Source organism: Sinohyriopsis cumingii, chromosome 7 (genome assembly GCF_028554795.1).
Source record: "Sinohyriopsis cumingii isolate HCF-2022 chromosome 7, ASM2855479v2, whole genome shotgun sequence".
Classification (NCBI taxonomy): Eukaryota; Metazoa; Mollusca; class Bivalvia; order Unionida; family Unionidae; genus Sinohyriopsis; species Sinohyriopsis cumingii.
Genome location: NC_142967.1, coordinates 109002035 through 109018984, shown reverse-complemented (window position 1 = coordinate 109018984; position 16950 = coordinate 109002035). Strand labels below are relative to the sequence as shown.

Below are 16950 nucleotides of genomic sequence, written 5' to 3'. Positions count from 1 at the left end.
ATTAATGTGCCCACGACACAACACAGAGCACAGTGCAATCGTTACGATATCCACATTCACAGATCCCAAATGTGGTACTAAATATTTGTTACTGCATTGTTTTGCTCTCAGATGGACATTTCCGTACAATTTGATATACATCGATTTTTACAGAGTTTGTGTTGTTATAGTCGTGGCCAATGCTAATGTGTACGTGATTGTTTTGGAATTTTAACGTAGCTTTAATACATTTTCAGTCATATCACTACAACGTCTGCAGTGTGGTAGTTTATTGTGATGTATAGCACTGGGGCATCCTGTCGCAGACATGTAACATGATGTTCCACCAAGTCACATCACCGTGACGCCAGGCCGAACAGTCCTAAAACTAACCTATTAATTATGAATGCCCAGCCAGGCAGCTGTTAGTGCTACTTTTTTTACCCGTCTTTGGTATGACTCGGCCGGGGTTAAAGACCGCGACCTCATGCATCCGAGGCGGACGCTCTAGCCACTAGGCCACCGAAAAGGTCACCAATGCTAATAATTGTTTAAGATGTAGTGCCATAGCACATATGCGGTAGATAACATTCCGAAAATTTGTTCCTTTCCACAAAAGTATGTGCATAATTTCCACATACCAATTAATTGGCGAGCGTTCTTTGAATATTGTACTCTCATTAGTATTATGACTGAAGTATCAGTAAATATGCGCGCAATCGCACTTGATGAATATACGTAATGTATGCAAAATTTATTTTTTGCAAATAAAAGATTCGCTAAATACTTCTCGTGCCTCATCAGCATAGTGTATACTTCAGGACAACGACTCACTTTCTTAATTTGAGGCAATGCGTGGCCACTATATTCGTCAAAATGATTAGGATGCAAAGTCATGATAATAATATGCACCGTACATTCAGAAGAGCTAGGAACCTTGACTGTACATTTTCCGCAAATATACTTATGTTATAACTGGAGAAATTTACTTTTGCATATATTGTATCTTTGCTATACATTACTATTTATTGGCACATACACAGCAGGCTCTGTTTGTTGCTACATAATGAATGGCATCTATATATGTAAGTTTCAAGTGACCAAAGTTCCAAGATTTTGAACTTTCTGAGTGAAACTAATGTAAACGTTAAGAGGACATTATTGCAAGAGTGGATGAATGATTGTTATGATGCATTGTATCAGATATGAATACAACGAATCTTCTTTGATCAGAGTTCAATCATAATTCACATATCCGACATTCAAGGTTGAAATAGATGTACAAATTGTACATTTCCAACCGTTAATTTGTTTATTTATCTTAATGTTTGTTGGTTGTTGGGGTGAATAAGTGCAAAGGCATCTTAAAGATGCATGTATGATACTAACATAATAAATGCAGATAAAAGAAAAATGTACCTACCGTAAATCACAATTTCCATTGTATCGCTTTCAATATTGTTTACAGTAACCAATTGCACACATTTCCATATTCCTCCGTCCCTTGCCCTGTCTAAGCCATCAATATAAGCATAAGCTCCACTAATGTTGGCTGTGAAGCTGTAATTGTTTGCATTCCTGTCACACACTCCACCTCTTTGTGGATAGCATCTGGAAAGTTCAATACCTTTGTGGTTTAGCCAGAAGATCATGCCGTCTTTAAAAATGTCGCGAGTCAAACATGAGAGAGTCAGGTTTCCTCCTACGATTGGAACCGAATTGTCACTTTCAAGCTTCAGGTTATACACTTCTGCAAATAATTAAGATATGATTTCATATCTCAAGATTAGATAATGCATATAATGATATGGATAATTACTTCACATTTTCCATTACGTACAACCTAGAAAATAAATACCATGCGTTAATTTTGCAGCCCATTTTTTATGTCTTTCTTAGTTGGACCCATTGCAAACAGTCTTAAACAAATAATCAATGTGGTGTAAATTATTATAATGCTGCAGTACGTTTTAGTAATTGTTTTGCAGTATAATAACTGGCATAATATAGATCTATATAGAGTCAATTGTGCTATGAATATTTAACTTGTATTGTTGTAGCATTTATCCATGATTATATTAAATTTTCACTTTTTATTCTAAGAAATGGTATTATTTATTGAATGTTAAGAAATGTGTGAGTTTTCGCTTTTTTCTGTTACTTAGCTCAATAACAAAGGATCGTAAAAGAAAATTCGGGGCCGTTCCGGGATTTTAATTTCTCTCAAATATTTCAGAAAACTTGAATTTGTATTTGAAATTTAAATTATTTTTTATACTGAATTTTCTAAGCCTCGGGTAGTTTAATTTTACATATTTGAGACACATTTATTGAACCTTTCAGAATGGCATCTGAAGCCAACCTAGAAAGGTTGAAAAGGGACTTTCATGACTAAGCAATGGATTTTGCGTTAGGGAAGCTTCAGTTTAAACAGAAATGATACAAATGCAAAGAGAGAGGGAAGAGAGAGTGAGAAATAGAAATACAGACCAGAGAGGGAATGAAGATAGACAAAGTTCAATTACCAAAAAACGAAATATAGAGAGACATAAAAGGAAGAAATTCTAAAGTTTGATGTTATCAGAAATATGAAGTTATTAACATCTATTCAGGAAACCGAAATTGATCAGTATTTGTTACATTTAGAGAAAGTTGATGGACCCTTGAAATGGATCAAGAGAGCACTTTACATTGCTTTTACAAATGTTTTTATTTTAAAAGCTTGTGAGCTCTACACCTTCCTGTCAGTAGAACAATGTGCTGATTAAGAGTGCCAAGTATAACATTTAGAAGGGATATGAATTGGTTTCGTTTGACTATAAAGTCTTCCACTCAGCAGCCTTTTGCTAAAATACATACACTCAGTCTCATATGACTACTTCCAAGTCAACATACAGCACAACATTTAGGAATCAAACTTCTGATACGACTGATCAGAAATCCATATCTCCTCTTGTGGCTTGTCACTCATGGACAATAAGCCTTATCTCAAGATCTTAAGCATTTTATTTGCCAAATATTAAGGCGATCTAATCACATATATTGAAGCCTATGTAATTTAAGTGGAACAGTTTTACACTAATACCAGTTGATTTGTTTGATTTTCATAAATTCTTTGAGACGAGGTCTGTCCTTCAACTTTCATCATAATGATAGTCATTTTAGTCAGCTGTAATATCATGCCTGGAAATAGAATTATTGAGAGATATTGTTTTCTTTATTTTGCTACTTATCCGCATATGCATGTTGAATTTTCTTTTTGTTTTATTAACATATAATTTAACTTTTCAAGCACATACATCAAGCATTACATATTCCTAGCAGATGACTTGCACTGTTCATTTTTAAAACATCCCCACATATTTCAAATACACACGATTGTTCCTTCTTATTCTGTACTGTGACTAGATCAATAAATCCTTTCTTCATCAATATTACTCAGTTGTTTAATTGCAGTCTTTGTAATAAATGTGATTCTGCTTTCACAACTATAATGACTTTGCGCAAATCAACTTTTATATATCTATCCATTTATACATCCACCCATCTAAGCATACATTATGGATTTTGTTTGTGCACAATAACAGAAGTTTTCCCTTATTTTCAGTTACTGAAATTATGGATGGCATGCACGTGGGGTAAAGTCTAAGGAAACGTTCACTGTGGTTTAAAGAACACAAGCTGTTTCTGTACAAGAACATTCTTTATACATTACATACCTAGGTCAAACGTTGTTGATAGTTGCACATGGGGTTCGGAAGCCTAATGATTTGAAGGTCAAATGATATCAAAACTTAATCACAAGGTACCCAAGGCTCATCTACAACATATTATTGCATCTGACAAACCATTTAGCGGAATATTGGTCGACTTTTTCGGTTCCTTACCTTAGACCATTTTAAAACTAGAATTATGATGCGACAGAAGTACAAGGAATAGGAGATCTCAACCTGCTAATAAATTTCTAGTTGTCTTGCACCCACCACAATATCCTCTACAGGTTAATTATTGTAATCCTAATAAATTTAGAAAGAAATTAAGTGATTTAAATTACATCATGAATACAATGTCAATATGTTAATGTACTACGCTGAAAGAGTATGATGATTGCGTAAAAGTCTTTTTTTCCTACTTGTACAGGAGGAAAAACAAAATAAACGTTTGTGCTGCTGCTATCTATCAGGCTATGATGATTTAAGTGATGGAATGAAATCTGACTGAGGAAACCTTGGTGTAAGTCATTACTGGAGTTCAGAAATATTCAATAATCTACACCAGAAACGTTCAAATCTAGATCAGCAAGATAAAATAGAAACAAAAAAGTTGCTATCTGAATACGAACACTTTTCCAGACATCTACTATCATGCTTAAATTTAGACTATACACCTGTAAAACAGCATCCGTACATAATTAATTCCCTGAAACACGAATGTTAGAAAAATAAAATCAGGATTTGCCTGAGAATGCTTTTACAGAACCAGAGGAAAGCGACTCCTGCTCACCATCTATTTTTGTGCCAAAACCAAACAATAATCGCCGCATGTGCGCCGACTCTATACATTTGATCATTGAGACCAAAGGAGATTCATTTCCATTGCCAAGAATTACTAAATTGGAAGTACAAAATATGTCACAACATTTGGCATTTAAGAAGGATTTTGAAAAATATCACCGACAGAAAGGGCAAAGGAATATTCAGCATTCGTAACTCCAGAGGTCTTTATCAATATTAAGTGATGCGGTTTGGGATCAAGGGTTCATCTTGTAAGTAAGGACATTTAATGAATATAATTAGAACTGATCTATATAACTGTGAATCTTATATCGATGGCGTGTTCATTTAGATTGACGTCTGGAAAGATCACATGGAAAGGACATTCTTAAAAAATCTCAGCGATGCAAAATGCCAATTAATGTAAGTAAAAGTGAGTTTTATCGTACTTGCGATATTTTTGGGATATAGTTTGGACCATGGTCAAGTACAGCCTAAACGATAAGGTCACGGCTATATCTGAATTCACTGTGCACATCAATTAAAAGCAAACGTGTCGACGTTTTGGGTACAGCTTGATCTTCAGACATACTTTGCTCCACTTTTTCCATAATTGCCAAGCACTTAAACAATTTGAGTAAGAAAACAATGTTTCGTTGGTCTGGAAACAGTTATAAGGCTTTTAATAAATACAAGGTCATTCTTAAGAATGCTGCAGTTCTTTTAATTCCAAATCTCAATTAATCATTTAAAACGTTGATGCAAGTGTTGATTGGGTTCGTGGTGTATTGATTAAAAAAGACAAAATTGGTGTAAATCATCCGGTGTCGTATTTTTTTAAACAATTAAATAAGCAAAAGAGAAATTATTGAACAAGGGATAATGAAGGTTTGGCATTAATACTGGCTTTTCAACATTGTATAATGGATCAAATGTTTCTCCGAATATTGTATTTAGTGCCGCGTTTATTAGCAAAGTGTAAAAGCAAAAGTCAGAAATTATTAAGGTGGAGTTTGATGGAGGAGTACAATATTCACGTGTATAATTTATGGCAGTCATATGAAATCTTCCTGTGTAATGGTTATTTTGTTTTAGAATAATTTGTAAACGAAAGCTTTATTGTACAAGTCTTTCCGTTTCTGTTTGACGGGAGGTGTTATATATAACCAGTTTGTATTATGTGTAGCTTTTCTCCATGATTATATATTAAGTATATTCCTATTTCAGAACTAATCTTTGTTCAAAATCAAGTTAATGGTCTGCCTGACTGGTTGGATTTTTCTAAACAACACAATATATAGCGTATATGATTATAGATTTGATTATTCAGCTCATTGTTATTATTATTAGAATAAATATGTTTATTTGAATCTGAATCTTGGAAAATAGTTTTCCACTTTTACATTCCTACACTTTTTGAAAACTTTGAATATTTTATAAATGAAACTAGCTTATATACATTATTTTGTCTTAGCTTTTGATCTCAATGTTGTTTGCTGGAAATATTACTCGTTCCTAACTTAGCCCTAGACGTAGAGCCATTCTTATTGTTGTGTTCCGTTTGTAATTAGGTTGGAGTTAATATTAAATACATAGTTTGTGAGTTGCTCTGATCATCCAGAGATGAAATACATGATTTGACTTTGAAGAACATTATCATTGATGCAATAAATATTTACTTATTCAACTATGGGTTTCACCTTTACAAGCTGTAATTCTAATTAGACATGAATATCTTTGCATTTGGGCTATTTATCTATCCTTTACAAACACACATGCATGTTATCTTGAGTGGAACATCTTGTTTTTCCGCTATGTGTACATTAGTCCAAAACTGATGGAAAGTACATGACTATTGCAAATTGAGTTGTTTGTCAATTATTGTTTTGTCTTCAGTGTTATTTAAGAAAGTCTTACACTCCAATGACTTGCAAATTTTTACTTGTTAGGCTAACCCACCTTAGCAGCAGCAACAACATAACTACTACTACTACCTCTACAACTACTACGTCTACTACTACAATTAATACTGCTACTACTAGTGCTAATAATAATAATAATAATAATAATAATAGTAATGGGTATATTATTTGCATAAAAATATAATACGCGGTAATTTAGACACCATTTTTAAAAGTGCAAAATTATTCATGCTGATATAAGCAACACTCAATTGTGGGTACACGTTAAAAGAGGCAAAATTAAAATGAATTATTTTGATTAGAAATACTAACTAACATCACAGTCTATCCACACGGAATAAAAGCAACAATATTGAAATAGTATCTATGTCACGTGTACAACGAGTAGATGACATACATTATTGACATGCTAGTGTCTAAAGTCTATTTTGAGAGTGATTGATACACCTGATGAATATACTCAAGGTTTACAAGCAGAAAGCAAAATGACAAATACAACACTTTAATATGTATGTTCAAAGAAATAAAACCGGACACGATATAGTTTTGATAAAAGTAGAAGAAAACTTTTTAAAATAAAGTAGTCTAGGATTTGCTGCACAAAGAACACCGTTCTCGATGTACTTGCATAAAACGAACTGTAGTTAAACTGCATGACAGAACACACAAAAAACGAGAATGGTGAAAAACAGACAGGAAAATAATTGGTCGTTTGACCACAGTTAAGTCAAGGATATAATAACTTTCATCGAATATCATTGTATGGTACTCCAGTTGAAGCGAACTAGATATAATATAGTCAAAAGAGTGACTATCTATTTGATTATGTGACAAACATACTAATATGGAACATTAAAATTCAATGTTAGTGAATCATTCAGAAGTTCAAAACGTATAACAAAATTTCAAAAATATATCACCTTAACTTCACCGGGAAGAAAAAACAAATTCAGGAAACTGATTCTGGTATTAACTACTGCAATATTTAAATTGAGATGATACCAAACGAATGCTTTCCGAGCCAGGGTTATCACTATACAAAAGGGCTGACCTATACAAAGTTGGACATATTTCAAATAGAAGCATATGAAAGGGGAAAATATCTTTATTAGCAAAATGAATGTATGTGATGCTTCGTTTTACAGGCGAAAATCATTATTTCATAGAATGAAATAAATTGAAATACTGGAAGCGTAAACAAAAATACTACTGTCAAAGAGCATACAGATATGTTTTGCGCTTTTTTTTTTTATAGTGAACATTTAACGATATCATTTCCTAATGGTGTGCATTAAAGAAGAAAGGTAGCATTTCACTGTGACTATACTCTTATAGAGGGCATATTGGAGATTTTGTGCTGACTCAGCTTTTCAAATTTGCATCCTTCTTTCAACGGAGATTGTTTTATATTCCTCCATTGTTTCAAAATTATGGATGTCTGTTTTTTAAAATGATTGCAACTCGAAACTGGATGATGCTACGTAAATTAAACTAAAATATGTTTCTCTGAAGGAACGTACCTTGAGTAAAAACACATGAAACCACAAAAACGATGAACTGAGAGAAGCCTTGATTCATCATGAACTGTATGTACCTCATTCAGCAATTGGTTTAGATGTAAGGATTCTCAGCAATCCATGAATGACAACCCCTATCATAGCACGACATTAGATATCCTTTGATTTGCTACTAGCTAGGTCATGGCTTTACAGATTTCTACATTTCATACACATAACTTGTTGCTTCCGTCTTCATGTGTTTCGTATAAGTCATATAAAACGTCACGTGATGGTATCAGCATCATACTCACAGTGCAAACGTGGGGAGAGAATAGAGCGCATTTATCAGGAAGGATCAGAAGGAAATGAGTGAATCTGACCGACATGTACAATTAAGATTGTCATGTCTGGTTGGTTACAACATTTTATATGATATGGCAGATCCTAAGGGCAAAATTATATTTTTCAGACAACAGTGAATGATTACGGGGAGTTCATACTGTTTAGAAATGTATATGATATGGAATTAAAAATTTAGCTTATGAGTGTGTGTTTTTGTGTGTATTTAAGATTTTCAACTGGGCTTTAACAATGTTTAGTCCTATCGCTAAGGAGTCGCCAGTGGTGCAGTTTATAGTGATGTCTAACACTGGGATATCTTGCAGTAGACATGTAACATGATGTCCCACCCAGTCAAATTATCGTGACACCAGGCTGACCAGTCATAACACTAATCTTGTAATGCTTATCGGGAAGCATCTTTATTAAAGCTGTATATTTGCATGATAGAATAGTAAGCGAAAGGTACAGTTGGGTTCATTTTACACACATTGAAAATCAAAGGTAAACAAGTTATTTACATAAACACAGAAAATATGAATAAGCTTCTTGTAAGTTAGAAAAGAAAACTGTAGGAAACGAAGTGTTAAGGAATATAAAGAGGGATGATTGAGTCGACCAAAACACTTCCAAAAATATTAGATACTTGGTAAGCTCAATTAATTTTGCTGTGAAAGCATTTTCTTCTCCATTCACTGACCGTTGAATGCTGATGACGAGAAAGGTTCAAGGTTAGTAACTTGTCCGTCTGCTCCACCTCGATATAAGCAAAATAATAGCACCTTTGTTTTAAATACAACAATACTGGAGACCATCGCTTGGTGTTAAGAGAATATCAATACAAATGCTATCTTGCAGTTGAAATTGCAAATCAAAACATCAGGTCCCATGCACTGGTACATACAGCGGCAGCCGATCCTGGATGATATGCTTTCAGCGTTAGAAACGGCTGGACAATAGACCGGTAGGCTAACAATTAGGAACTAAACCACCGCGTCTCACTTTGTTGTCGAATATATAGGAGCTTAGCCAACATTATTAATATGAACCGTATATAGCAAGTTCCGGTGCATAACGCATGTGCAACGGAATTCATTTACGACTAAATAGGAATAAATATGGTGTAGATCCTTAAACTTAAAGACCTAATAATGTTTCCTACCTTAAATATTCTCAGCATGTTTTTTCAATGTTTTCTAATTTCATGGTGTTGGTGTTTGTAATCATATCATTATATATGACTTTTTTATCTTATAGGTGTTGTCTAATGTTGTAAAGCGGTTAGAGCTTCTAACGATTACCCGCTATACAAAGTCCTCATTATTATTATTATTATTATTATTATTATTATTATTATTATTATTATATAGATAGATAGAGAATGAGGAAACAAGTGAAAGAAACCTGATTGTTGTGAGGTCTGATGTATTGTTTTTATGGTATGGGGCTGCTGTGTTGGATAATGCGAATGTCTAGCTGAAATATGTGTATCCATCGAGTAAGGAAACGTTTCATGCATCGTATTTCAACTAGACTTAATTATGGACTGGGAAAAGTGATTTTGATGATAATCAGAGACTTGAAAAGGGTTGAAGTTTCTATCTTTTAATCAAACATGATTAACTGTGCTTTATGGCTCTGTTCTAATAAATAGTTAGGTTCTATTTCGGTCCAAAATTATGAGAAATTTTTGTGTAATGCAGTACAACGGTAGGCTCTAATCTGTAGTGTTGAACTCTACAGTTCCTTGTAGAAATACAAACAATGACACTCCGGTCTTGGAAATTTGTAAGTAATGTCTTTCCAAAACGTTTGTGTGAGCACTCCTCAAAGCATTTTCAGAGAAAAATGATTAATCCTTTTGAAATCCAACTGATCTGCAGAAACTTAACACTCAAAATCTGCCTACAACAAAATAACTTGACATCAATGTAAGCAGCCCAAAAATTAAGAAATCTCCCACTAAACATCTCTATTAAAACTATCAAATGCGCAGTAATGAAAAAACCGGAATTGCGAAATGGAAAGAGGGTGTCACTTGACTGTGTTTATGTCACGTACATCAAAAATGACCCTGACAGAAATAATCATTTTAAAAGAAAGTGTTTACGAAGGTTGCTACAAATTTTGCAACAAGGGCAAGATTTGTATCAACACATGGTGTTTACCAAAGCGATGATTCAGGTCAACCGATTTCTGGAAAAAGTATCATCTCTAGTGAATAAATTTAGATTATAACAGCATATAATCGAACGGAAAATAAAAAACCTGGCAAACAATTGAATAAAATAAATACGGATTAAATCAGATGTATGTAACACCTTCTCCCATGAAAGTAAAGATTTATATAAGAAAGCTTTCTTTTCACCATAGATTAATTATAAACGAGTTTTAAGAAAAACGTAAGAAGTACTCTTATAAATTACAAGCAGTTTACATGAAGTAATACATTTCTATACACGGGAAAGTGCATCTGCTATTAATTATCATTTCTCTTGATGTGCCTCATGTCGAGATTATATTCCTGTAACAACTAACTCTACTTTTGTAGTATTTGATTTTTATTTTTCATCTTGCCGAATTAAGTAAGGGGGTTGTGGTCACTAAATACAACAATCGAGGAAGGAGCTGAACCAAGATAAACTTCAAACTTTTGTAACGCCAATATCAAAGCCAAACATTCCTTATTGATTCTTGAATAATTCCTTTGGTGCTTATTTAATATCTTGGAAAAGTAGCACACTTGATGATGAATACCACTTTCTTATTCTTGAATCAAAACTTTTCCAACCTCAATATCACTTGTATCAACAGACAATTTAAATGATTGGCTGAAATTTGGATCTGTAAGAACCGGCGCAGTTTTAAGTATGGCTTTCAACTTGTCAAAAGCCTACTGACATGTTTCAGTCCAAGGGAACATGTTTTTCTTACTCAGTAAATTTGTCAGGGGTTCAGATAGAAAAATTGGAACAAAATTTCTGATAGTATCCGTCCATACCCAAATGTTTTATCAGTTGCGTTTTTTTTGCAGGCAAGGGAAATTCAGAGATATCATTGACCTTAGGAACTAAAGGTTTAACTTGTCCAATTCCCACGATCTGTCCCAGAATTGTAACACTAGCACGGCAGAACTCACTTTTAGATACATTAATTGTCAAACATGCATCTGTGAGTCTGTCAAAGACCTTCCGAATTGTTGCTAAATGTTTTTTTTCCAGATGTCGTTGTAGATGATGTCATCATCTATCTAAGCGTAACAATTGTCTAGACCAGAGGTACTCATATTCATGAGACGTTAAAATGTACTTGCCGACCCTTGCATCCCAAGCAGTATTACTTTATATTGTTAAAGTTCATCTGGAGTCACGAATGCCGAAATTTCCTTTCCTCTTTCTGTTATTGGAATCTGCAAAAATGCTTTAAGAAGGTCAAATTTGGTGACATACTTGGCACTCCCGGTCTTATCAATAGTCACCGATTCTTGGCAATATAAATAAATCTGTTTTTGTCACAATATTCACATTCATACAATCAGTACACATACGGTAAGTTTTATTAGGTTTTGGATCAAGTATGCATGGTGAACTCCAGTTACTTTTACTGGGTTCTATAAAACCATTCTCCAACAAATACTGAATTTATTTTCTCAAGTATTCTTGTTTGAGAGGGTTCATCCTGTACAGATGTTGTTTCGCAGGATTGGAATTTAGAATTTCAACGTCATGAAAACGTATGTTCGTTCTTAGAGGAACATCTGTAAAAAAATTCTCATATTCATATGATAACCATTTAAGTTCATTTCTTTCTTCCTCTGCAAATGTGAAAGTTCCTGGTCCAGATGTTTCATAATTATGAATGACGAAGATTGGTTACTCCAATGTCAATAGAAACCGATGATATTCCTTCACATAAATCTTCACTAAGTGGAACAGCTACAATTTGAACCTGGACCCGATTGGACACAGATGGGAATGCCAAACTGAGTAAAAGACTTTATCAAAGCTTTTGCTATTATTTTAGATTGCATATTCCTCAAGGGAATTGCCTCTGGAAAACTTCTTCACGCACACATAATGGTCAACATGTATTGGTTACCTGACTTGATGTTAGGTAAGGGACCAACACAATCTACCATAATTCTACCTAAATGGTTCATCAAAGGCAGGAAGAGGTTGTAGTTGAGCCTTGGACATTTTCTGATTTTTTTTTACCATTTGGCGGGAATGACAAGATCTACAGTATTTACTATCATCACTTAATAAAAGTGACTCAAGCTCTTGTTATAAGTTTTATTGATCCCTAAATGACCAGCAAATGGAGTTTCATGGGCTAGGCTAAGTGTTTCCTGTTTGTAAGGTTTTGTAACTTCAATTTGATAAATCACTGACCATTCATCAACATGTACCTCCTAGGGTCTCCATTTGTTCATAAGAATTCTGTTTTTAATGAAATAACAGACAGTAACTTCATTAGCTTCAGTTTCACTAATGGCCTTCTGAAACAGACAGGATATCTCATGATCTTTTTCCTATTCGACCACAAGTGTTTGTCGTTTATCACGCTGATTAGAATAAAGAGAATGAGACGTTAAAAGAGGATCGCTGTGATCAATACCTTCTAATTGATCCATACAAGGAATAAAAGTGACCTCATCAAAAGCCTGACTAATACATATGTCAGCTAAAGAAATACATTCCTTATCAACGTCATTCTCAAGAGCTTTCTTTGCCCTGGCTCTGGTAACTGCACACTCTGGAAATACATCAGGGAATCTATTTTCAATTCGATCGATGTTCTGATCCAAACATGGCTTGTCAGTTACAAGTGGATTAACCACATCTTTGTCCACAGCTAGGTCATTGCCTAGTAATAAATTAATGCCTTCAACGTGTAAAACAGAGACTGTTCCGACTGTCACAGGTCATGAGACTACGTCTGATGCGAACTTTACACAATGGAGAGGACTATTAACAAAGCCGCACTCTTCTCCCTGAATAAGAACACCCTCATTAGAAGACGACATCTCAGAAAAAAGCAAGGTACATGTCATTAAAAGACTCTGAGAAGTTCCTATGTCCCTTAAATTATTAATAGGGATATGATTGGCCAAATCACCCAAGAATGATATAGAACCATTTGATATGAATGGTTCATAATTCACCATATAAAATCAGACTGGGGTTTATTAGACCGAACAAATTTATTGCTTTCAATACATGACCGTGACCATGACCTCTTAGAAATGAGATCAGTTGGAATAGGTCTGTCTTGATTCTGATGCCTATATTTTAATTTGTTGTAATCATCAATAACGTGTCCTTTTTTCTTGCAATAGGTACACGTAGGAAGAGACAAGGATCTTGAATCAAGCTTCTCTTAAATTTGACTTTTAAAAGTTGTGCCAGTTTGTGTTTTAGAAGGGCTTGTGTTGCCTGAAATACTTTTCTGCCAGAAGACTGTTGAGTAAAAGTCTTATTCACAAAAGAAACTTTATGAGCTAAAGCATAATTGTCAGCGGCAGGAGCAGCATTTTCCATGGTTTATATTTTATGCTCGTCAAGATAGACTCTAATGTCACTATGAACACAGTTCTTAAACTCTTCAAACAATATGCGTTGTCTGAGACTTTCGTCATATTTATTTGCCTTTCTAGAAGAGCACCACTTATCAAATTATTGTGCTTTGTCCCATGTAAAGTCGACATAGGTCTGATCAGTTTCATTTTTATAGTTTATGAATGTTTACCGATAAGCATCACGGACTAACTCATAACCCATCAAGATAAAGTCCTTAACTATAGCATAGTCAGCGCTCTGCTCTAGTGACAGTGAAATGTAAATATCACGAGCTCTGACAGTATGTACACATTGCACTAATAGAGTCCAGTACTCTCATATCCGTCCACTCCTTCTTCCAGAAAAGGAGGTACTAACCTGATATTTTAAAACATTAAAAGTATGAGAATGTTTTCCTTTTGTTCGCTCTAATTCTTTCAACCGAATTTGAAATTCCCTTTCATCTTTTTCCTTTTGCATTTGCATTACTTCCATTTCTTGTTGTAACTGTATTTGTTCTTTAATATATAGCATTTGTCCTTCTTTCGCTCTTTCTTCCAATTGCATTTGTTTTTCTTTCTCTCTTTCCTCTCTTTCTCTTTCTCTCTCTCTCTCTCTCTCTCTGTCTGTCTGTCTCTCTCTCTCTCGCTTTCTCTCCTCTTTCTCAAATTGTGACTGCATTTGTCTTTTTCTCTCCTCACTCTCTTTTTGCAACTCCAGTCGTTTTACTTCCATCTCTCTCAGAAACTGCATTATACTTACTTCCATCTCACTTTCCATTTGTATCTTTTGAATCTGAAACTGAACCTGTCTTATCTCTAATTCCAACTTTTTTAGCTGTACTTTCATTTTAAAATTTCCAACCATTCCTGAGTAAAATTTAAGAAATATTCTCTACTTTTGATGATTTGTTAGAAAAAGCTTGTCGATTGCACAAAAAGATTCAAAAACTAGGGATTCAAATTTGAAAAAACAATATTTTCTGAAATATTCTATCAAATATTCAAAATTATTCTTAGGACTAGCCCCAAATTTTTATGTTGCGTGTTTAGGCTCGAATAAACAGTAATACAAGAAAGAGTGAAAACAATAAGCTTTGGAAAATATAGCAAATAACTTATTTCCCTGGAAAAATTCTGCAAAAATGAAAAGAAATGAGAACCTAAGGTTTCCAGAATGAAATACAAACTTAATGGAAGAATAATCCACGAATGAATGTTCTAATGATTTCAAGTTTAAATCACGTCGAAAAATTCAAGATGAAAGACGACGACATATGCTATATCTCGTACTGTGTTGACGTCTAAAGTTCCTTGTGCAAACACAATAATTAATTCTATTGTGTTGGAAATAAAAACAGAATTTTTAATAATTGTCCTCATTCAAGAATTCTGTATGGAACAGTAATATTTCCAGTGAAACTAATTAATCATTTGAGACCTAAAAATTTGGAGAAAAATTAACTAAAAACTCAAAAACTCAAAAATTAATTTCTGGTCACATGATAAGAAAACAACTTGACATCAAGTATTTAAAAACCCAGGACTTTGATATTTCTTTCTCTCTAAACATCATTATTAATAATAAGTATTTCGCAATTTCTGAAATGCCTAACTGCGAAATTTATTTCGAAATAGAGGATGACGTGATCATGTTTACATGGAAAATTCACATAGCTCCTGTATGTCCTTGATAATAACCAATCATTTTACTCCTAGACAAAGTTGTTTACATGACCCTCAATCAAGGCCACGAACAAAGCCAAAAACAGGAACAAGTGTTGCTATTATTAGGTAAGGAAAACTCAGGTCAACCTGAATTTTCTGGAAAATTTCAAATTCCTAGTAAACAAAATTACATTTTATTGACATGAAATAAAATAAAAAGACTCCAAAATCCACAAACAATCGAGCCAAATCAAGCACCAATTAATCCAAATAAAACTTAAATCAAATATCTGTAACATAAGGTATAGAAGGCGCCACTTGCCTGTTCATCGATGATGACTCCCTAGCACCGTATGCCGTCCTCAGTGTCCAGTAGGGACGTGTAGCTGGTTGAGAAGCACTCTGTTTGGTACATTCCGCCTGGCCACCGCCAGCATTATTTACTTCAGGCCTCCAGTTCCTATAATATAAAACAATGACAAAAGACCATAGTCGTATTGTCACTGGAAGATTACTAATTAAAATTAACGCCTGTGATAAGGATTGTCGCCGTTGCTAGTGTGGACAAGCCTACCCATGTTCTCAATGGTAAAATTAAAACGTCAGCTGGAAATCGGCGAACACGCGCCTTTCGTGCCTATGAGCGCCAAAGCAGAAGTGTAATCTTTAGTCGCGTAATGGAACACATATACCTGATATGGATCGTCTTTTGGAAAGCGCAGGTATATGTCTACAAGCATGGTGACGGTTGTAGTTAGTGCCGTATAAAATGGCGGGGACCACCATTGGCTGGAGGTTGTCATTTATACCTTTAAATTATCAACTAATATAAAATGAAAAGTTATACGAGTCAAAAGACCTTGCTGTAACCCCGCATCCAGGATTTATATCCTTATCCAGCCAGGGAACGAATTCAAACTATTTTAACACGGCATTTACATTTTATAAGGCGGACGCCTCATAGCGGTTAATGTATGATTTTGTTGACGCGTCTTGGTTCCTGACACGCTCTGACACATTTATAATCCCAAGTCCATGGGACCGATAATGCTATATCTGGTCTTGGAGACTCTTCAAGTAATTTCGAGACTTACACACTGTTGTATGGATGCTACACAACGTCGACATATTGTTTCCTAACCGTATTGGTGTTGATGACCGCTTGGATCAGGAGACGCGCGTATTCTCCTAAGGTCTTCACTGCATAAGCAACTTTTTTTCTTCTCGCCGCGTCGTGCTTGTAGCCAGACCCATGATTTAGTTAGGCACCGTGTTCAGTTTTACGACAATGATCTCGCCAGACTTAGTATCAATGAGAGCGACCTTTTCCGTCAGCATGCGCTGTTAAGATTGCGCACAACCTCTTGATAATAACGTCGAGGTTTTGTTTTCTAACAGAATGAAGAGTATGTAAAAGTGAGTGAAAGCGGCTCGTCACCGCCAATCTGATCTAGGCTCGGGCAAAAGAGCGCTTCAGAGCGAGTCGAAATAGA

General features: G+C 34.7%; 1 protein-coding gene across 1 annotated transcript in view; it reads right to left on the bottom strand.

The window, feature by feature from the left end:
* The window catches only part of LOC149795916 (uncharacterized), an 81912-nt gene extending 73785 nt beyond the window's left edge, over nucleotides 1–8127 (bottom strand). The window contains exons 1-2 of the mRNA XM_089965829.1: nucleotides 7915–8127; nucleotides 1403–1729 (exon numbers count right to left, since the gene is read on the bottom strand). Coding sequence (XP_089821955.1) covers nucleotides 1403–1729; nucleotides 7915–7993 — 406 coding nt within the window. The 5' untranslated portion in view covers nucleotides 7994–8127. The remainder of the gene's footprint in view (nucleotides 1–1402; nucleotides 1730–7914) is intronic.
* Between the last annotated feature and the right edge of the window lie 8823 nt (nucleotides 8128–16950).